Source organism: Theropithecus gelada, chromosome 2, assembly GCF_003255815.1.
Source record: "Theropithecus gelada isolate Dixy chromosome 2, Tgel_1.0, whole genome shotgun sequence".
NCBI lineage: Eukaryota > Metazoa > Chordata > Mammalia > Primates > Cercopithecidae > Theropithecus > Theropithecus gelada.
The window spans coordinates 141,535,723-141,558,026 of record NC_037669.1 but is presented as its reverse complement, the minus strand read 5'-3'; the positions used below and the strand labels follow the sequence as shown (position 1 = coordinate 141,558,026).

General features: G+C 38.8%; 1 protein-coding gene across 3 annotated transcripts in view; it reads right to left on the bottom strand.

The window, feature by feature from the left end:
• Positions 1 to 22,304, bottom strand: part of ERICH6 (glutamate rich 6) — a 45,795-nt gene that overhangs the window by 19,928 nt on the left and 3,563 nt on the right. For all 3 annotated transcript variants that reach the window (XM_025375633.1, XM_025375635.1, XM_025375634.1), the window contains 7 exons: positions 21,243 to 21,334; positions 6,061 to 6,123; positions 5,729 to 5,784; positions 5,505 to 5,621; positions 1,941 to 2,039; positions 585 to 742; positions 280 to 350 (listed from right to left, as the gene is read on the bottom strand). In XM_025375633.1, the coding sequence (XP_025231418.1) occupies positions 280 to 350; positions 585 to 742; positions 1,941 to 2,039; positions 5,505 to 5,621; positions 5,729 to 5,784; positions 6,061 to 6,123; positions 21,243 to 21,334 (656 nt within the window). The remainder of the gene's footprint in view (positions 1 to 279; positions 351 to 584; positions 743 to 1,940; positions 2,040 to 5,504; positions 5,622 to 5,728; positions 5,785 to 6,060; positions 6,124 to 21,242; positions 21,335 to 22,304) is intronic.

Sequence of the window (22,304 nt, the reverse complement as noted above, 5' to 3'; positions counted from 1 at the left end):
CAGGCTATATTGTACTTAGAAACAAAAAATTTTCAATACTACTACTTATTATTATTTTTTATAGAGACGGGATCTCACTATTTTACCCAGACTGGTCTCGAACTTCTGGGCTCAAGTGATTCTCCCACTTTGGCTTCCCAAAGTGTTGGTATTACAGGTGTGCGTCACTGCACCTGGCCAATACTATTTTTAAAATACATCCATTTCATCTTTTGGTTAAACATCTGAGCTTTCTGCTGTTGTACAGCAGGTCTATAAGATCAGCACTGATGAACTCACCATCTTCAGAGAAATGAGTCTGTTCCCTTGATATTATTGCAAAATGTCTGGCCATTCGTTGCTCCTGTTTCCTACAAAATCACAAAACATCAGGCATAAATCTGAAATGTGGTTGAAGCTTAAAACAGTCTACTACAAAATTCAGCTGCTTAAATGCCATCCTTGTCTGTTTGATCTGTTATTACTTGTGAATCTAGGAAATACATCTTCAAAATTATATATCTTGAAAAACTGAGGTTCATTTACAAAAAAAGCTCCGATTTAGTTGGCCTGTATGAGTTTCGGTATCAAAGGCTCAATGTTACCTTTGCAGGGCTTTTTCTTTTGCCTTGAGTCTGTCGACCTCACTGTAATGGGCTGCATGAGGGTCAATAGCAATTAATTCAGCTTTAGGGGATTTGATTTTTATTTGTTCCTCATAGATATAATCAATCAGATTTTGGAAAGCAATACAGCAGGAGGCCTGGAAAACACAGAAGTTACTTTCATCTCATCAGTCCTAGATGAAGATGATTAGAGGGGATAAAAATGACTAACAAGGTTTGGATAACAATCTATCATAAGTTTTTATTCTGGTAACAGCTTTATTAAGATATAACTCACATACCATACAATTCACCCATTTAAAAAGTACAATTCATTTGTTTTAGTATATTCATAAAGTTGTACAATCATCATCACAATCAATTTTAGAATCTGAAACCTGTCCTCACTAACAGTCACTTCCTCTCCTTTCTTCTTCACAGCCTCTGGCAACCACTAATTTACATTCTGTCTCTCTAAATTTTCCTGTTCTGTATAGTTTATAAAATGGAACCATACAACATGTGGCACTCTTTATGTCTAGCTTCTTTCACTTAGCATAATGTTTTCAGGGTTTGTCCATATGGTAACATGTTTCAGTACTTCATATGTCTTTTTATGGTTGAATAATATTTCATGGTATGGATATACCACATTTTATTCATCCATTGATGGACAGTCGGGGTGTTTCTATATTTTGGTTATTATGAATCATGCCGCTGTGAACATTTTTGTACAAGTTTTTGTGTGGACATATGTTGTCATTTTCTTGGATATAAACCTAGGAATAGAACTGATGGCATATGGTTACCGTATGTTGAACCTTTCAAGGAACTACTAGACTGTTTTCCAAAGTGATGCACCATTTTATATTCCCCCTCAGCAGTATATGTGGCTTCTAATTCCTCTATATCTTTATCAACACTTGTTGTTATCTGTCTTTTGAATTATACCCATCCTAGTGGGTGTGAAGTGGTATCCCATTGTGCTTGTGATTTGCATTTCCCTGACAGCTAACACAAAACTCTTTTTTTTTGGAGAGGAGTCTCACTCTGTTGCCCAGCCTGGAGTGCAGTGGTGTGACCTCAGCTCGCCGCAGCCTCCCAAGTAGCTGGGACTACAGGTGAATGCTGCTATACCCAGCTAATTTTTTGTATTTTAGTAGAGATAGGGTTTCACCGTGTTGCCCAGTGTGGTCTCGACCTCCTGAGCTCAGGCAATCCAACCACCTCGGCCTTCCAAAGTAAGCTCGGCCTAACTCTTTTAAAAATGGTAATGCGGGGGAAAGATGCAAGAGAAAATACTACATATGTTTAAAGATAATACTATTTCCACAGTAAACCTGCCTTAGAACTTACATGCCCCTTTGATTCAGAGCAAACATCCACATTAGAAAAAAATGCTCTTAGATCGCTTCCACAAAATTCACATTTGGGTGATGTCTCCTCCTCTTCATCCTTCAGAGAGAGAGGAAAAAATTAAAGAAGTCCCTACAAAGAGGCCCAGAGGCTCTGAGAGCAGCAGGAGCACAACCCTGGGCACGGTCAGTGAATGCAACAGCAGTGGTGATGAGATGTGCCAGGATGTGATGTCACTTCCATTTAAGGGCTGGTGAGGCTTGAGGAGCCTGAGGTGGTGTTTTGCAGGTCTTTGTCTGGTTCAATTCCCCAGAGCACAGCTGAGCCTATTAGGAAGTGTGTGGTCTTCGGGATGCCTCCCTCGTATAAGAAGAAAGTTGCAGAAATGAATTCACTGTGGATACCAGGGTCTCTTGTTGGGGAGGGGAATGTGTATTATATACCTAGATGCAAGAGACAAGGATAACACACACTGGATTTTATGCAAATGGTCTAAGGTATTTGAACATCGTTAACTCTTTCAAGAAGTGGCAAGTAAGAAAAAACCTTGACATTACTGTGTAGTTCAACATGCACAATGACCAACTTTCTAAAATAAATGAGAATCCCTTCTCCAGGGGAGCCTAGGTGGGAGCTCTGAATTTTGTCTGTATTGTGAAGGTAATTCAGGACAGGGAGGAGGAGGGGAGGCAAAACAAGGGAGAGATTGGGAGTTAGGGGCTCAGCTGACCCAATGTGGAGCTGATACACTGTGGCATGTCAATGACCTGAGGTCATGTCTATGACTGCACAGGCTCCTGAGCAGGTAAGCAGCCAAGCCTCAGTACAGGCCTCCAGGAAGAGACCTAGATCATGACTTGCAGACTATTAACACCACCAGGGCACCTGTATATGGCATGGAAACCATTCTCTGAGACTGGCAAAAATGCCTAATATAGGGCTAAAAAGTGACTAAGGTGGCCAGTGCAGCCAGGGATTCACTACCCCAGAGTAAGGTCCAACATATTTAGGCCACTGAAACTCCCCAATAGTAAGTACTGCACATTGCTAAAAGCAGAATGCTTGGAGAGGGAAGTCTTGCTTTAGAGAGATGATGGAGGAAAATCTAGGATAGCTATCAAATGATGGAGTAGAGGAGAAAGAGAGCTGGGCAATACCAAGCCATTCACAACCTGCTCCATACAAGGGACTTGGTAGTGAACCCCTCAGTCCGTTGTCCTTTCGCCCTCAGCTTGGGGTGAAGCAAGGTGGAGATACTTCAAAAGACCACAAGGCAGGCTGGGCACAGTGGCTCACACCTGTAATCCCAGCACTTTGGGAGGCCGAGGCAGGCCGATCACCTGAGGTCAGGAATTTGAGACCAGCTTGACCACCATGGTAAACCCTGTCTCTGCTAAAAATTCAAAAATTAGCCAGGCATGGTGGTGTGTGTCTGTAGTCCCAGGTACTAGGGAGGCTGAGGTGAGAGGATTGCTTGAACCCGGGAGGCAGAGGTTGCAGCGAGCTGAGATCACGTCACTGCACTCCAGCACTCCAGCTTGGGTGACAGAGTGAGATTCCATCTCAAAACAAAAACAAAAACAAAAACAAAAAGACCATGAGGGGAGTTGGGATCTTCACCTGAAGAGGGTGTGCTAGAGAGAAGAGCTGGGCAAGCCAGCTGCTGCTATCCCTGCACTAGATTGGCATCAACACTAGACCTGAAAGACCTGCTGAGGAGCAGGAGGAGTCAGCCTCGTCCAAGCGCCAACCTCGTCCAAGTTTAGAGACATCTTGGGGGAGAAGCCGCAAGGCCTTTCCCATGGTAAGACCCATCTCTGGGTGTTGTGGGAGGAGAGTATAACCTCAGAGACATCCCTAGATACAAGCCTTTGTGGTGCAGAAAAAGGAAGGTGCTACATTTAAATAAAAAATCTCAGGGCCGGGAGTGATGGCTCATGCCTGTAATCCCAGAATTTTGGGAGGCAAAGATAGGGATATTGCTTGAGCCCAGGAGTTCAGCTCACCCCGGGCAATATAGTGAGACCACATCTTTTAAATAAATAAATAAATAGAAAAAAGAATTTCAGCCTGAAGAGTCTGTTGAGTGACCATAAAGTGACCTGGGTAAATATAAAGAGTAAATGTTTATAGATATTATATTACATGATATACTTAATGTTTCCCCTCACTAGATTGCACAGCTCAATGTGCTGTACAAAATAGCAATGAACACCACCTCAGCGCATCCATACGGCATTTCCACTAATCTCTACACGTGCATCCATGATGTGTTGCCTTGCATGATTCGTGCCCCTTATTGTTAATGAAAAAAACCTGCACCTTTACTATGCCCAAGAAGAAGTCATCAAGGGTTCTCAGATCTGGGGAGTGAGCAGTTCTCTCCACATGGCCATGGCATCCAATCCAGGTTTGGAAACAACCATTCCACCAGTCAGTCCCTCACCCCTCTAGCGGCAGTGTGGTGCTGCACCATCTTATTGGAATTACTTGAGGTAACCTTTCTCTTGCCCTTCAAGTACAGGAATTAACTAGTCCCTTCACATGACCAAATATGGCAAATATTCACCCATGTTTCCAGGCTTTGTTCTTTTTCTTTTTTTTCTTCTTCTTTTTTTAAATAATAAGCCTGGGAAACATAGTGAGACCCATCTCTGCAAAATATTTAAAAAATTAGCTAGGCATAGTGGTGCACACCTGTGGTTCCAGCTACCTGGGACACGGAGGTGAGAGGATTGCTCGAGCCTGGGAGGTTGAGACTATAGTGAACCACAATCGTGCCACTTACACTGTAGCCTGGGTGACACAGCAAGACATTGTCTCGAAAAATAATAATGAAATAATAATAATTTTTTTTTTTTTAAAGAGAGGGTCTCTCTCTGTCACCCAGGCTGTTCTCAAGTGATCTGTTTCAGCCTCCCAAAGTGCTGGGATTACAGGTGTGAGCCACTGCGTCTGGCCTGTTTCCAAGCTTTGCGGCCACTCTCACGGGTTGAATTGTGTATCCCAAAAAGATACATTGAAGTCCTAACTCCTGCTACCTGTGAATATGACCTTATTGAGAAATAGTCTGTGCAAATGTAATCAAGTTAAGATGAGGTAATTAGAGTGGGCACAAATCCAATTGGACTTGGTGTCCTTAGAAAAGGGAGACATTTGGACCCAGACACACAGAGAGGATGCTGTGACAACTGAGGCAGAGATTGGAGTGATGCAGCTGCAAGCCAAGGAATGCCAAAACTGCTGCCACAACCACAAGCTAGGAAGAGGGAAGGTAAGATTTGCCCCTATATGTTGGCCCTGCCAAAACACTGATTTCGAACTTCTAGCCTCCATAACTACAAGACAGTAAGTTTCTGTTGTTTTAAGCCACCCAGTTTGTGGTACTAGTTATAGCAGCCCTAGGCAACTAACACAGTCACTGTAAGTGCTATTCTAAGTAACTGAGCTCTTTGGCTTTTTTTTTTTTTCCTTTTAGAGCCTTTTCACTGTCTATTGTGCAAATCACTATTTTTTTTATGTCATTTTAAAAGAGTAATAATAAAAAGCATGAATTAAAATCACCTTGAAGTTAATGTCTAAATTGGAGCTCTCTTCTTTGTATGCCAGAATGGTTGGTGGTCCAATGCTGGGTAACGTTCTTAGAGAAGGCTCGAATAGTGTTATGAAGTCTTCCTTAAACTAAATTTAAACAGAGAAAGGGGTGGCGAGGGGAAATAATTGAAGACTGAATAAGCCATTTTTACTATGAGAACAGTGTACTAGTTAGCATGATAAACATTTCTTACCTCCAGCTCGTACAAAATATTTAGTTTTGGCTCTTCTGGATTAATTACCCATTTTTCTGAAGAGAAAGAATAGATTTATAAGAAATATTTAAAGCCTTTGTGCAGTGCATTCCACTTCTGTAATTTGGGGATTCACACCCACTATCATCCTCCTCGCTTAGCACACACACACTGTTCAGATGCCCTGAACCCTGACGTTTTTGCCACCTTCTTACACCTGTTCTTAGGCGAGTCCTTTTTCAAAGCAGATGGGCTCTGTGCAAGTTCAGGTGATTCCCTACTGGTAGTTTACCTTTGCCAGCAAAAGGAGATGATGCCAAACATGTATTTACCTCTTAACTTAGATGCCAGACATTGAGGTTCAGCTTTCTTCACTTTAGAGGCTGTTTTCTTCCCTGTGAAAACAGTGTACATGTGTCATCAATCCGACAAAGTAGAAAAGAAGCTGAATATAAAAGAATATACATCTCTTGGAAAAATAAGTACCCTTACTATGTTTCTTTTGTCTTTTAATCTTTTGTCTCTTTTTCCAAATAACATTTTGCCAACAATAAGGAATAAACAAAGGAAAGTTAGCATTCTATGTATCACATTTTAAAATGTTTCCCCTTCCGTTCTAGTCCTAGAATACAGTAGTCTCCCTTGATCTGCAGGGGATACATTCCAAGATCCTGAGTGGATGCCTCAAACTGCAGGTATACCAGACCCTACTATGCACAAATTTATTTTTCCTTCACAATTTTACAGATAGAAGATTCATTCTTACCATGTGTCTTAGCAACCTCAGTATGCTATTTTTTTCTTTTTTAAATGAAGTCAATAACTTTTACCTTTTCACTTAAAGGACACACTTTATGGATTCTCTTTGGCATGTCCAAATTGCCAACATCACTTATCTTGAGCTTTGGGGCCATGATTAAGAAACTGAGGTCTAGGTACAGTGGCTCACACCTGTATTCCCAGCACTTTGGGAGGCCAAGGTGGGTGGATCACTTGAGGTCAGGAGTTCAAGACCAGCCTAGCCAACATGGCGAAACCCTGTCTCTACTAAAAATACAAAAATTAGCCGAGTGTGGTGACGGGCACCTGTAGAACCCGTGGCAGAAGTTGCAGTGAGCTGAGATTGTGTTGTTGTACTCCAACGTGGGCTACCAAGCAAATATTTGTCTCAAAATAAATAAAATGAAATAAAAGAAAAAGAAATTAATGGTTATTTGAACACAAGCACTGCAATACCACTACAGTCGATCTGATAATCAGAAGGCTGCTAAGTGACTCCAACAGACAAAAAGATAATTCATGTCCCAGGCAGGACAGAGTGGGCTGGTGAGAGATTTCATCACTCTACTCAGCATATCATGCAATTTACAAGTTACGTGTTGATTATTTCAGAAATTTCCCACTAACGTTTTCAGACTGCAGGCAGCTGAAACCACAGAAGATGAAACTGTAGATAAGAGGGGACTATTGTGCTACAGATTAACATTTTCCTTGGTTATAATCATGCTTTGCATACCCTTTTATTTTCTGCTTATTTTAAGTACCATCAATCTACTTTACGTCTGTTATTCTTCATGAGATATTTCAGGTAGGACGGTGCTGAGGATTCTAGTTCAAGACAGTGAAGTAAACCACCAGGATTACTCTATCTAGATTCCAGAGCAGCACTGGAAATGGGGAAGAAGGCCATCCACAAATCAGCAACTTTGAGTAAATGTCTAGAAGATTTAAAGCAGATGGGATTGGAATGATGAAAAACTAATGCGAGCAACCTATAATGGGACAGAGGCAAGGTAAAGAGGCTATTTAAGTGCAAGGGACTTATTTTCTTAGCAAAGCCAGGAGAGCAAGGGCTGCTGTTGGAGACAGATATGCTTCAGAAGTTGATCCAGGCTGGGTGTGGTGGTTCATGCCTGTAATCCCAGAACTCTGGGAGGCCAAGTGGGGGATATTACTTGAGTCCAGGAGTCTGAGAACAGCCTGGGCAAAATATTGAGACCTGGTCTCTATGAAAAACTTGAAAAAAATTAGCTGATTGTGATGGTGCATGCCTGTGGTCCCAGTTACTGGGGGTTAAGGTGGGAGGATCACTTGAGCAGGAGGTTGAGGCTATAGGGAGCTGAGATCATGCCACTGCACTCAAGCCTGGGTGACAGAGCAAGATCTTGTCTCAAAAAGTAAATAAATAAATACATAAATTTTTTTAAAAAAGAAGTTGATCTATTTTGGGGAGGTGGGGGACAACGTGGATCATCTGAAAAAAATTTAAAGATGTTTCAGGCATCTTTATCTATCGAAATGCCAGCACAGGTATTTTAAAAAATTAATGCACAAGGATTTTTACTAATACATTATTTGTTATAGGGAAGAGCTCAAAAAGAAAAAAACAAAAAAACCAAACAAGAACAACCCCAATATGTCTAGCATTACATAAGTCACAATAACTGTATGTGAGGAAATATTATGCAGTAATTTCAAAGAATTAGGTCAATCATTCCTGACATGGAAAGATGTCCATGATGCATTGCTGTCTTAGTTCATTTGGGCTGCTATAACAAAATGCCCTAAACTGGGTAGCTTATGGGAAAGGAAAATGTACTGGGGCCCCAAACTCACTAAGCTAAAGGGAAAAGTCAAGCTGGGAACTGCTTAGAGAAAACCTGCCTCCCATTCTATTCAGTGTCACCCTTCTGCTCACTGAGATTAACGCATATCTGATTGCCTCCTTTGGAGAGGCTAATAAGAAACTCAAAAGATCGCAACCATTTGTCTCTTCTCTACCTATGACCTGGAAGCCCCCTCCTAGGTTTGAGTTGTCCCGCCTTTCCAGATGAAACCAATGTTTGTTACATATGTTGATTGATGTCTCATGTCTCCCTAAAATGGATAAAACCAAACTGTGCTCTGACCACCTTGGGCACATGTCGCCAGGACCTCCTGAGGCTGTGTCACAGGTGCGCATCCTCAACTTTGGTAAAATAAACTTTCTAAATTAACTGAGGCCTGTCTCAGATTTTCGGGGTTCACATTTTGGTAACCACAGAGGAATTCTGAGTGGAGGTATCCCTGATATTTGACAAATCTTCTATTGGTGGTTGGTACTAGCTTGAGCTATCTGTATGGCTCAAACCAATAGGACAATTTGCTGAGGCTTGGAAGCACCCCCTCCAGAGAATCCCTGATCTCAAGTTTGGTCATGATCCAAAGTTTATTTTGCTGTACAACTTCTCTTTTTTTGAAGTTTTACTTGCTTCTAACACAAGGAAGTCATTTTTGTCCTGCTTCTATGACACTGGAAGGCAGGTAACTATTTTATATAACATATATCTTTTATATAACATATATTTTATATCTTTACATAATGAGGCCACCTGTTTGCTAGCCAGGCCAAACCAAAAGTAGTGGTTGTTGCCTCATGCTGCAGTTCCATAGCTAAGGTTCTGCCTTATTTTTTCCACCACAACAGCCTGGGTTTTGTTTCTAAATCAAGCCCTTTCTGGTTTGATACTTGGTACTTCTGAAATAGCAGTAATTTTTCCTAGCTGAAATATGGTAATGAGTTTTTAAAATATTTTTTTAAAAGAAGCTCAGTGGTTAAAATTAGCTTAATTAAAAGCTAACATCCAAGATGTGTGTGTGTATGTGTGCTTGTGTGTGTTTGTATTTAAAAGGCCTTCATGTTTTAATTTTTTTTCCTCCTAGAATCTTGTCCCTTTTCTTTTGAGCAAAAGTGTTTTTCTTCTCAGTTGACTGAATTCTGTTTTCTTCATTTACTTCTGCTGTCTCTCCTTTCTCTTGTATCCTCTGCTGCATGAGGGGCCTAAAATAATTTATAATAGCCCAGGGTTCCTTAAAGAAAACAGAGAAGGTACCCGACTCCCTTCGGAGGAGAATGCTGTTTTTCCCTATGGGAACTCCAAGAGTGTAAACAGACAAGTTCAGTTCAGCTTTTAAACTGCTTTCTTTGGTATTGTTACCTGATTTATTGACTAATATAGTTACTGCAACAGAGGCTACTCTTGGGTTTTTAAAGAAGGGTGTCGTTTAGGCACTTAGAAATGTCTTCGTTTAAATTTTTTTTTTTTTTTTTTTTTTTTTTACGTGCACTGTGAAAACATGATGTGGTCTAGCCTCATAATAATTCTCCCTTTTTGGAAACCCAGGATTCGGCATGGGCTTTGCCTAGAGCTCAGCAATCCAGTTAAAAGATAGGTAGTCACTGTCTAAATAAAATTGGTCTCCTTATACAAAACTATGAAATATTTTTATAATTTTATGTTTGATTTGGCATCCATCTTTAATCTCCCTCTAGCACACCAGACTTTTTCTCTCCATATGTTATGATATAAATTTTGCCATTTGATTTTCACATGAGTTGTTTCCTTTAATATGCAAATTTAAGTCTATTTAGCTGAAAACTGCCTAGGGTTGTGAAATAGGTTATCAAGAATCTGAATGTCTAACATAGGGGGGGGAAAAAAAGGTTTTCATTAATCTATAAGATGTACTTCTATTGGCATGCCTAATATATCTATGCATGTGTTTTGTACACAATGTTTCATTACTGAAAAGATATAAAACAACACTAATTAATTGGCTTAAAGAAAAATAAAAGCACTTGAATCGAATACTTTATCAGGAAAAAAGAAAAGACTAGTCAAATGCTTTTTCAAGTTTACATAACTTCAGTAAAATCTTTAATAAATAAACTAGCTTTTCAATTATTGGTAAAGTAATATTAGAAATGTCTTAAGAATTGTCAACATACATTTTTGTTTGCATTTATTTAATCAAGCAATTTCATACTTATCCCTGCCAAATACTATAAGATGTCAAAATCTGACATAGGGGTTACAAAACTATAAACCCAGCCCAAGACAAAATGATCTTTGCTTGTATAATCTTTAATAAGTAAGATATTGATATTGATTTAATAAAAAATAGCTACATCTTAAATTTCGTAAGATTACCATAACTTCTAATCTTGTGGTTTTAGGCAGTCTGGTCCACAGGCAGTAAGGTTTGTTTTGGGAAAGGACCGTTATCATCTTTGTTTCAAAGCTAAATTATAAACTAAGTTCCTCCCAAAGCTAGTTCAGCCTATGCCCAGGAATGAACAAGGACAGCTTGGAAGTTAAAAGCAAGATGGAATCAGTTGGGTTAAATCTTTTTCACTGTCTCAGTTATAATTTTGCAATGGCAGTTCCATAACTTTAAATGATGACTATCACAGTTTTCATAAATAATTCAGGTAAACAATTAAAATAATTAGGTAAATGTAATGGGATAAATACTTGCAGACAAATTCATCATAATTTAGAATCTAAAGTTAAATTATAGATATTTCATTATTTGGGTATTTTCCAATAAAAATATATTTGTAGGAAAATATTATTTTTAAAAAAAGGGTGTCCTTTTTAAAAAGGTGAATAATTTTTGTTTAATTCAAAGCTTATTTAAAGGTCATGTATTAAACAATGTAAAAGGAACCAGGAAATAAGAGAGATGTAAAGAAAGTTATAAAAATAAAGAGGTTTGTTTGCTTGTTTTTTGTAAGAAAGCTTAAAGAGAAATAATTTCAATGAGAAAGAAAGAATCTTGTATGGTAAATTTAGTCCTAGAGTAGAATGACTGATTGTTTAAGAGAGAGGGATATTCGGGACAAACCAGAAAGTCCAATCATGTCATGAATGGTCTGTGTAAGTCATGATAAGAGGATTTCTTTAAAAAAAGTTATATAATCAAGTTGTCACATTATTATTAAGTTTTGGTTTGCTTAGGAAAAAAGGCTGAGGTTAAATTTTTTTAAAAATTAAGGTTATTACATCTGTGTATCCTTCTGTATGCACTTTTAAAGTACTTATGAGATTGAGTTACAGGGCTTTGACTCTGTCTAAAAAGGACACCAAGTCCTGCTGAATTTTAAACACTGACAGCAATTAAGGCCCCATCTTCAGGCCTGGTAGAAGATGTCAATCAAAATAAACTGCATTCCCAAGACACAGGGCCAGAAATTAAAGCTATTCCACTTCTCAAGGCCCAGGGACTACCATGGAAGTGATGGGCCCGTGAGATTATAAGGGCCAATTTTGAGGGATAAAATAAGTTTAGTTTCTCTTTAATCATCAATGTCAAAAGCACACTGATATAAGACTAGCATATAGGCGCCTGTGTCAGTTTAACAAGGTTTTCATGAAGCATTAACCAATTCCTTCATAAAGTTTATAAAAGGTTACAAAAGGCTATGGAAGTTATATCTTATGGTCAAGATTAAAATTTTATAGAATATTTATAAAAATTTGAAAAACAAATTTAATTGGCTTCATGTTGTCTTTACTAGGGCTTATAATTTGGAAAATTAAGTCTCTTCTCTCAAAGAATGAAGGTTTTTGCTCTTTTTTTGAAATCCTTCAGTTATCACTTTGGTTAAATGAAATGACTTATTTTACAATAACCTGTGATCCTATTTTGTGATATCAAGTGTTTTAAACCTTTGATAATTGACAAACTTTCAAAATCAAATTATAAATTATGTCTTTTCCTGATCTAATTAATCCTTTAAGATATTAGGTTCTTTAAAGTCCAAAAATGACATATTTGGCTTATTTGGTATAAAAATTATGCAGGAAGCACTGTCAAATATAAAATGATGTTTGGTTTTCTTTGGCCTGTATTTGTATAAATATGCTATTAGTATGTGTTCCAAAATTATGGAAAACTCCTATAATTTTGATATGAGTTAATGTACATTATCAGTAATAATTATAATTGTGTTAAATTATTGTGTACCACAGAGGTAACAAATTTTCTTGTCAATTGTGTCTTTAATTATGGCTGCCTTAAAACTTTTGTCATCCCCAGGCAATTGTTATCTTGTTTTTGTGCTCTTTAGAAGCACTAAAGTTTTATAGCTGGTTTTATAATCAGCTATAAAACTCTTAACAGGTGTTCTCAAATGCAGGTTTCTGATAACTTCAGAGACTGTGACATCAGAATAGAGGAAAAGCTTTCAGGACTTGTGGAAAGCTGAAATATTCATGAATATCAAGCAGAACAGGAATTAACTGCATAGACTAAGAGAAGTCTGAAGTAATCTTTTTTTTCTTTCCTTCAATGAAATCCTCTTATTTTGAAAAGACATGTTTTTCTTCAAGCAACAAAGGTGGTAGAGGAAATTCCTCAACTTTCTCAATGAGTCCTGTAATGTTACATTGGCCTCCATAAAGCACCAATTAAGAAAGCTAAAGAATAAAATGTTGTATTTCTTTTAAAATAATTTAATATATATTAAATTTTCCTAAGGCAGGTTTTGTTTGAATGAGGTGTCTTGATTAGATAACTACATGCCACTGAAGGAGAACAGTACTTTTAAGGAGCTATTTTTGTTTTGCAGTAGAGTTGAAACCAGCTGATTAATCCAATGAAGTTAAACAGCAGAGACAGATCTTGTACATAAAAGTATCAGCTAAAGTCATGACTACACCAATTCTTTACACAATTAAGACATCTTTGCAACTGTTCAATTTAAGTACTATGGTTATTAGATAATCGAGAAAAACACAGTTGTACCTTAACATCTGTTGAGGTCTGGCCAAAACTATTGAGAAAATACAAATAAATATGGTGATGATAAATGGCCACTGATAACTCAGTAGCCATCTGAATAGTCATGCAGTTTAAGAATACATCCTTGTATAATCTGACATACAAATTTGTCATCTCCTGCACATGCACACCATTGTTAAAAAAAAAAAAAAAAAAAAAAAAGCCAATAATAGTGTGTGGATCGGTCAGGAGCATGGCCTCTGATTCCCCTGTAATTTAGTTAAGCTAAATTAATACCTCATACCAAATGGCTCCAGGAAAACTGTCCTGAAGGTCAGAAGGGAGCCCAAGAAGAAAAGCACTTGGCTAACGTCGAAGCAACTCTGACCACAGCAGGAGAGAACTTGAACCAATGCTACCACTGCATCAGTAACACAAGGATAGGTACTAGACAGAAGCCATCCTTCCCAGTGGAGAGAGTGTGAGCTGCTCTGCCACTAGAGAGGCTCTGGAGGCCTACTTACTTGTATAATCAAAACAACATCAGTAACTGCACTTTGAATCAAAACGACTAGAAAGAGTTCAACACTTGGTATTCGTAACTGGACTAAAGATTTAAGGTAAAGCTCTGTTGCCATGCAAGTGGAATCTCTTTCTTTAAGACTGACTTTCACATGCCAGGGAGAGAAAGATCCATGACTAGTATACTGGAATCTGGTTTTGCTACATTCTATTCACAATCCTGAAGAAATGCTATTTGAATCCAAGACCAGATGTTTGGCCCATTATTACAGCACCTCCCTTTGACAGGACTATCTACCCTGCTACAAAGAAACACAAGATGTGGCATTGCTTAAAAAGTCCTGTATGTGAGGACTCTTTCATTTTCTTGGGGATTGGCAGTGCTAGGACTTGGTAAGTTGTTAGGAAACTTTGAAGAGCTTTCCGGCATAAGTGCTTCAGTGAGGACAGCACCCTAGGAGCTGTCCAGAACTGGACGTGGCCATCTCTTATCCCTGTGGCAATGACTCCACCATGCGGAAAAAATGTGCAGCAGCAAAGACCATTGGTCACAGGAGCAAATGCAATGGGAGTTTTCAGTTCCAGGGCCCAGATCCTGAGGAGTCTGTCATCTGCCACCGTGGCAAGGTACAAGCCTTCTGGAGAGAAGCACAGAGATCTCAGTGAGCTAATGTGGACATTACTGTCATCCATGGCAGGGTCAACCTGGGTGTGGTGGAGTGACCTCAGCCTTTCGCTGGTGTAGGGGTCCCACATAATCACATTGGTATCATAAGAAGCCGTGACAAGCAGGGCAGAGTTGGGGGAGGAGTCACAAGAGACAACACTGCTTTGATGGCCCTCCAGCTTCCGAATTAACGTGTAGGACCTCATGCTCCATAGAAAGACCGACTTCTCTTCAGCTACAGAGCACAGCATGCTGCAGTCTGGGGAGATGGAACAGCAGTAAACCCACTGCAGGTGGCCCAATAACACTTGAATCTGTTTACTGTGTTTATTCAGGTACCAGATGCGAAGAGTCTTATCCCGTGATGTGGAGACCAAAATCAAACTGCCACTGGGTGTGAAGCTCAGATCTCTCATGACATCTTGGTGGCCAGAAAGATTCAAAAGCAGGAGCCCTGTCTGCACCTCCCAGATCTTGATCTGCCCATTGTTGAGTCCTGTAGCAAGAACCAGGCAAGAGACATCGGGCACTTGGGGGTGGTTGTGTGCCCAGAGCTTCTTGCTGGGTGGGGAAGGCCATGGGCTGAAGGCCACCCCCCAGACAATCTGACCACAGTCCAGCATCTTCTCTTTTGGACTGCCCTGCCCTTTCGTCTCATTTTTGCTACTTCGGTTTTTGGCTTCAAACCCTTTAGGGATGAACTGCTCCTCCAGCGGCCAGGGGATCAGTTTGACGATGCAGTGTCCTTGAGACCAAGCAAACCAGGAGCCATCTGGGGAGAAGGCGATGCTCCAGGTTTCACAGCTGGACTTCCAATCAAACTGGTGGGGGCGCCCGGGCTTGAGTTCCCAATCAAACTGGTGGGGGCACCCGGGCTTGAGTTCGGCCAGCGGCAGCAGTTCCTCTCCGGCCTCCATGGAGGACGCGTGGCCCCCGCGGCAGGTGGCGGGTGCCTCAGCCCCCTGGGCCGTGGGCCCTCATGCCATCCCTGTGCCACCCGCCCTGGCCTGGCCGCCACCACCACCCGGAGAGGCCATCAGCTGCTTCCCGTTCGAAGTAATCTTTTTAACTTTTTGCTTAAAACGTTGCTGATCCTCTGTTTTGTTTTTCAGACTCAAGAAAACTTTTAAGCTATTTACAGCTTTTAACAATTGAGTAAAGTATACTCCTAAGAACAAAATTTGGAGTGTATTTGTTTTCTACCTGATTTCTCCAGAATTTGGAAACTATTTGTGAGCATTCTTAACTTATAGCAATACAGTTATTTGTATAAGTGCAATGAGAATCTGTTTTCATTTATGATAGAACACAATTGGAGAAACTGGTTAGTTTACCAAGGCTTTGACTGGAATGGTGTGCTTTCCTTAAGGAATCGAATTTGACTTATGGATCCAATAAAAGCCCTTTGGGAAAACTGACCTCATACTTGTCCATACAGTCCCTGTACAGAGTTCCTGACCTGTGGTAAGTAAAGAATGTCATTTTCTGACAGGCCTAGGGCCCCCAAGTTTTATCTTGGAACTTCAAGAGGAGAGAGGATCACCCAACTCATAGGTATTTGATGGTACAAATCCATGGCTGGGCTCAACTTTAAAAAAAGTCTTATCCGAGATTCTTTCTACAGAACAAAAGTTGCATCTAAGCCAATTTAAAAGTTTATGTAAAAATAATTATTCTTGCTGCACTGTATACAAATAATTAGGATTTGTCTTTAGTAAAAATGGGAAACTGGAGAGAGAAAAATTATGTTTCCAAACCTATAGTATACTTGTTAGATTCTTGTCTTGACTAATGTTTTTCAATTTTTATTATTTTCTACAGTTTGGACTGAATTCTAATTTTTCTTGGTTACAAATCTTCAAAATAATGTTTTCAATTTTTTTCCTTCTTTTCTCCCCCATTTTCCCCAATTTGGGAATCACTGAAAACTAAGCTGTGCTTTTGTAAAGCCCTGCAAACTGAAGCTAGAAAACTTAAACTTTAGAAGAAAATAACAACAACCTTATTTACACACATAAGCCACTTTCATACCTGCCTAGTGATGTATGGATTTCAGAGTAATGTGGCCTATAGCAGTTTTCCAGGATTGTTCCTTTGTTTGTTGTTGTTTTTCTCCCTTCCTCCTCTATTTTTTCTTCACAGGACATGAGACTTCACAAACTGCTAAAACCGTTTTAGCCATGAAAGATCCGAAACAACCTGAGACCAGACTCATTTTTTTCTAAAATGCTTTCTCTGAGAAATTTTATTTTTAAAAATTTATTTATTTATTTTTTGGTATGTTTCAGAAAGATGAAACATTTTTAAAAGAAAGGGGAGAAGAAATGTGAATGGAAAATAAAAACTCAGGAACCCAATTCACTATGCCACAAGGAAAAAATTAAGCTAAAATCTGAGTCATGTAAGAAACCACCCTTTCTTTTGTTCTAAGCAGACAGCTACAGATAAAAAGTTAAATATCTCCATGGGTAGCTACTCTACGTTCACTTTATCTTATATAAAGCACTGATTTACTGAGTGCCAGATGAATACATACTTGACTATTCCCCTATCTGCTCCTTTTCTCCTGCAACACATGGATTACCACTTCCTTCCTCCTTTCCTTCCGGCCTGCTTTTCCCCTTTAAATATTGAAGCCCTCAAAATCATCTTTGGAGGAAGGCAAAGACCATTTCAGTGACTCTGTCTTAAATCTCTTCTGGGCATGTCCTTAACCATGGCAAAAAAAATTTGTGAATTGATTGAAACCTGTCTCAGATACTTTTTGGTTCATAAGCAGCATCCCCACATCTTGGCAGCAATTTTCTGTCTTAGTTTGTTTGGGTTGCTATAACAAAATATCATAAACTGAGTACCTTATATAAACAACAGAAATTTATATTCACAGTTCTGGAAGCTGAGAAGTCCAAGATCAAGGTGTCGGTAGATTTGGTGTCTGGTAAGGGCCCATTTCCTGGTTCATATATGGTGCCTTCTAGCTGTGTCCTCACATGGTGGAAGGAATGAACTAGCTTTCTGGGGCCTCTTTTACAAGGGTACTAATCCCATTCATGAGGGCTGCATCCTCATGACCTAATTATCTCCAAAAGGCTCCACTTCTTAATACTATCACATTAGTGATCAGGTTTCAATATGTGAGGGGAACACAAACATTTAGACCATAACAACTGCTAAGTAAAACCAATAAAGAATAGATAAAACTGCCACTATTGGCGACGGAGCGAGACTCTGTCTCAAATAAACAAACAAACAAACAAAAAACCTGCCACTATTCACATGAAATGTAATTGTCCACTAGACTTTCAACTGACAAACGACTAGGATGAATAAGGAAGTACAGCAAGGGGGTCAGATACAAGATTGATACATAGAAATCAATAGTTTTCCTATAGACTAACAATAACCAATTAGAAAATACAATAGAAAAAAAGATTCTGACCAGCTGCAGTGGCTCGCACCAGTAATCCCAGCACTTTGGGAGGCTAAGGTGGGTGGATCATGAGGTCAGGAGACCGAGACCATCCTGACCGATGTAATGAAACCCTGTCTCTACTAAAAAAAAAAAAATACAAAAATTAGCTGGGCATGGTGACTCGTGCCTGTAATCCCAGCTACTCAGGAGGCTGAGGCAAGAGAACTGCTTGAACCTGGGAGGTGGAGGTTGCAGTGGGCCGAGATCGCGCCACTGCACTCCAACCTGGCGACAGAGCGAGACTCTGTCTCAAAAAAAGAAAGAAAAAAGATCCCAATGGTTGGTTACATCAATGAAAGACTATAAAATACCTAGCATAAACTAATAAGAGCTTTATGAGGCTCATATATATAGTATATACAATGTATATATATGAAGATCAGAAAAAAAAATGGAGAGGTACATTAGGTTCCTGCAAAGCAAGACTTAATATTAAAAAGGTATCAATTATTCATAAGTTAATCTACATAGTCAATGTAGTTTTGGTGGGATTTTTCAATGGAATTTTGATTCTGAAATACTTTTGGAAGAACAGGTGCCCAAGAATAACTAGGAATAATATTTTGAAAAAGAATAAGGAGGGGAGAAATTGGTTTATCATATATTAAATAAGTAAAACCATAGAAATTAAGATAGTGTGATATTGGTATAGGAAAATACCAATAGTTCAGTGGAACAGAATATTTGTGTGTGTGTGGAAGCAGAGTGGAAGGGTTGGACTGGTTAAGGAGTAGTATAGAGACAAAATTTGGGGGAAAAAGGATGGTTATTTTCTTAAGCCATTCACAAAAGTAAAGTCCATATTGATTAAGGTGCTAAAGATAAATAGTAAAATTCTAGAAGTTTTAGAAGAAAATGTAGGAAAATACACGTATATTCTTGAATTAGGGAAATACTTTTTAAACCACAAAATGTGAGAATCACAAGGAAAAGATTTACTTACATCAAATTTAAAATTATATATAACAAAAATGACCACAAGCAAATGTAAAAGACAAACTAGGAGGAGCAATCTGCAACATATACAACATTCAAAGAAGTATTACAGATATGTAAAGAGCTGCCAAAAAATAAACATCAAGAAAGACAAGACAACCCAATGGGAAAATGGGCAAAAGATATGAACACTGTTTGCTTAATTCCAAGAAGATAATCGAGTAACCAAAAAAAATATGTTGGTATCAAGATGCTCAACCTTGGCAATAATCATAATAATTAAGAAATAAAATAATAATTTCCACCTACCAGACTGTCAAAAATTTAAAAGAATTACAATATCTTATATGGGAAAGGGTAGGAAAAGGGTGGTCTCAATAACCCTTTTGATGGAAGCATATGTTGGGTCAGCTCTTTAGGAAGGTGACGATTAAAATGTGTAACTTTTCACTTAACAATTCCACTTTCTTGGCATCTGTCTTAGAGCAATACTCGGGTGTGTACACAAAGAGGAGGCAGCTTACTGTAACACTGTGGAAATGAATATCTGGGAACAATTTTATGCATCAGTTGGGGAATCTTTAAATAAATAATTGTACATCTATACTATGTACTATTATGCAACAATTACAAAGAATTTTTACCTGTATTTACTGGTAAAAAACTTCAAGGCCAATTAAGTTAAAAAGCAAGTAGAACAACAGATTCGGTGTGATACCATTCATGTAAATAGCAGCAAACAAAAGCGGCCACACTACTACACTTTTATACGGATACAAAAGCTTAGAAAAAGATTTGGAAAGATACACACCAACATGATAATAGTGGTGACATCTGAAACTGAGGGTAATAGTTGAAAGAAATTATTGTTTGATTTGTATCTTTTGACTTTTAAAAAATAAGACTATGTTGATGTTTTAATTACACCATTGTACCATTAAAAGCTTAGCAATGAAATGTGACTGTGGAGTATGATTCCATTTCTATTCTACACTTACTTCACTCTCTTTTGAGCCCACTCCAATTGGGCTTTTATCCCCACAGTTACAATGAAGCTGGTCCTATCCACATAACCAATGACTTCTACATGCTAGATCTAGTAGTTAGTTCTCAGTCCTCATCTTCCTAACCTCTGAGTACCATTTGAGCCTGTTGATCATTCCTGCCTCTTTGAAATTTTATTGGTATCTAGGACACTTTCTGGTTTTTATTCTACATCACTGGATGCTTTTCCTTAGTTTCTTCCTCATGTCCCCAGCTTAACAATGGAGTGCTGCAGGGCTCAATCTCTGGGCTCTTGCCCTCATATTTTCTCAGCAGCCAGCAGTCATTAAAAATGCCAGTTGGATTATATCACTTCTCTGCACAAATTCTGCAGCAACTTCCCACCTCACTCCCAGTGAGAAAGATCTGGTCCTCAGATCTCTCTGACCTCATCCCCTAAGATTCTCCTCCTTGCTTACTCCACTGTAGCCACACTGGCCTCTTGTTCTAGAAGGAGGTACTTGCTGTTCCTTTGCCTGGAACACCTTTCCTGTGAGATTGTCCTGGCTCATTCTCTCACCTCCTGTAGGTCTTTGCTCAAACACCTCAGGTTCTCAGGAAAGATTTCCCTAGGCACCCTGTGTAAACTTGCACCCTACCTCCAACCCCCGACACTTTCCACCCCCTTCCCTGCTTTACTTTTCTTCTTAGCACTTACATCATCTAATGTTTTACGTATTTACTAATTTATTCTATACATTATTGCTCTCACCATCACCTCCACTTCCCACACGTTAATATCACTGAGACAGGGGATTTGTTTGTTTTTTTCACTGCTGATACCCCATTACAGGCTAAACCTATGATAGGTACTTGGCAAATGGTAGGTGCTTGGCAAATGGTAGGTACTCAGTAAGCATTTGATGAATAAATGACATAAAATAAAAAATAATTAAAATAAAATGTGAATATAAAAGATGAAAGGAAATATACTGGAAAAGTTAAAATTTTAATTATTAGATTGTCTACTGCTCAGTGATTTGACATTTAAAAAGTGTGCATATGTTACTTTTATAATAAAAATAAAGATATGTATCAAAAATATAATGGCAGATTATTTCTTGATGTGAACATAATTGCTACCGTTTATTGAATACTGAAAATATTTAATCTTGTTTTGATCTTCATAAGAATCCTGTGACAGTATGACTATTACCAAGAGATGAAGAAAGTAAGACTCAAAGAGGGTAAGCAACTTGCCCAACATCACAAGGTTAGTATGTGTTGGGGCTGGGATTAAAATCTGGCTCTACTGGCCTTCTACACCTCTGATACTTCCAATATGCAATCCCTCCTCCCAGGAAAAGCTAAGAAGTCAAACTACTCACTTGATTGCACTTTATCCAACAAATCTTGGAGCCAGCTTTCTTCTGTTTGTACTGATATTGGAATTCCTGGAGACAAATTATGATGAATATTTCTGAAATTTTGACAAAAATGTTAGTTTTCAGTATACCTCTATAGTTGTTAGCAGGTCTTCTAAATATAGAACATTTAATAATCCATTAATTAATGCACATAGAAAATACTGATTTTGTTTTATTTGAAATATTTTCTTCTATTCTTATCTCTTCAGTAAAGTTAACTCAGTGTGTTTGCATCAAATCTTTTTTTGGGGGATGAGCTGGGAGGATAGCTTGAGCCCAGGAGTTCAAGACCAGCCTGGGCAGCATAGTGAGACCATGTCTCTACAAAAAATAAAAAGATTAGCCAGGTGTTGTGTTCCGTGCCTGTAGCCACAACTACTTGGGAGGCTGAGGCAGGAGGATGGCTTGACTCCAGGAGGTGGAGGCTGCAGTGAGCCATGATTGCACTACTGCACTCCAGCTTGGGAGACAGAGCAAGGCTCTGTCTCAAAAACAAACAAATAAACCACGACCATACACTGAAGTGTCCTTGTCCTAACTCTAGTAATAGTAGGATTACCCAACTTGACTCCTCCCTGCCCAGACACTCCACAGGAAGTGACTCTAATAAGCCCCACCCACCTGTACAGGGATCATAGCAGACTCTCCCATGCAAGCTCTGTCAGAAAACAGAACTACTAAGCTAGGGAAGGATTCCATTCTAGCTATTTATCAGTCATTCATTTAAAAATATAAATGGGCAACAAAGGATTACCACTTAAGAAAAATCAGTAGCATTGAAGAGAAAAAGCAAGAGAAATAAACAGAACAACTGACTTTGAAAGAAAAAATAATACAAAGAACAAAGGAGAACTTTAATATATTAGAACAGTGCCCTCAAAGAGATAAAAACAAAAAAACCACAAAAAACAAACCAAATGATTTTGAACAGCAACAATCAGAGAACAAGTACTGGTTCTTGGAAATGACAAATATGAATCCTGCAATAAAAAAATTCTGTACAAGGGCTGCATAATAGCAGGT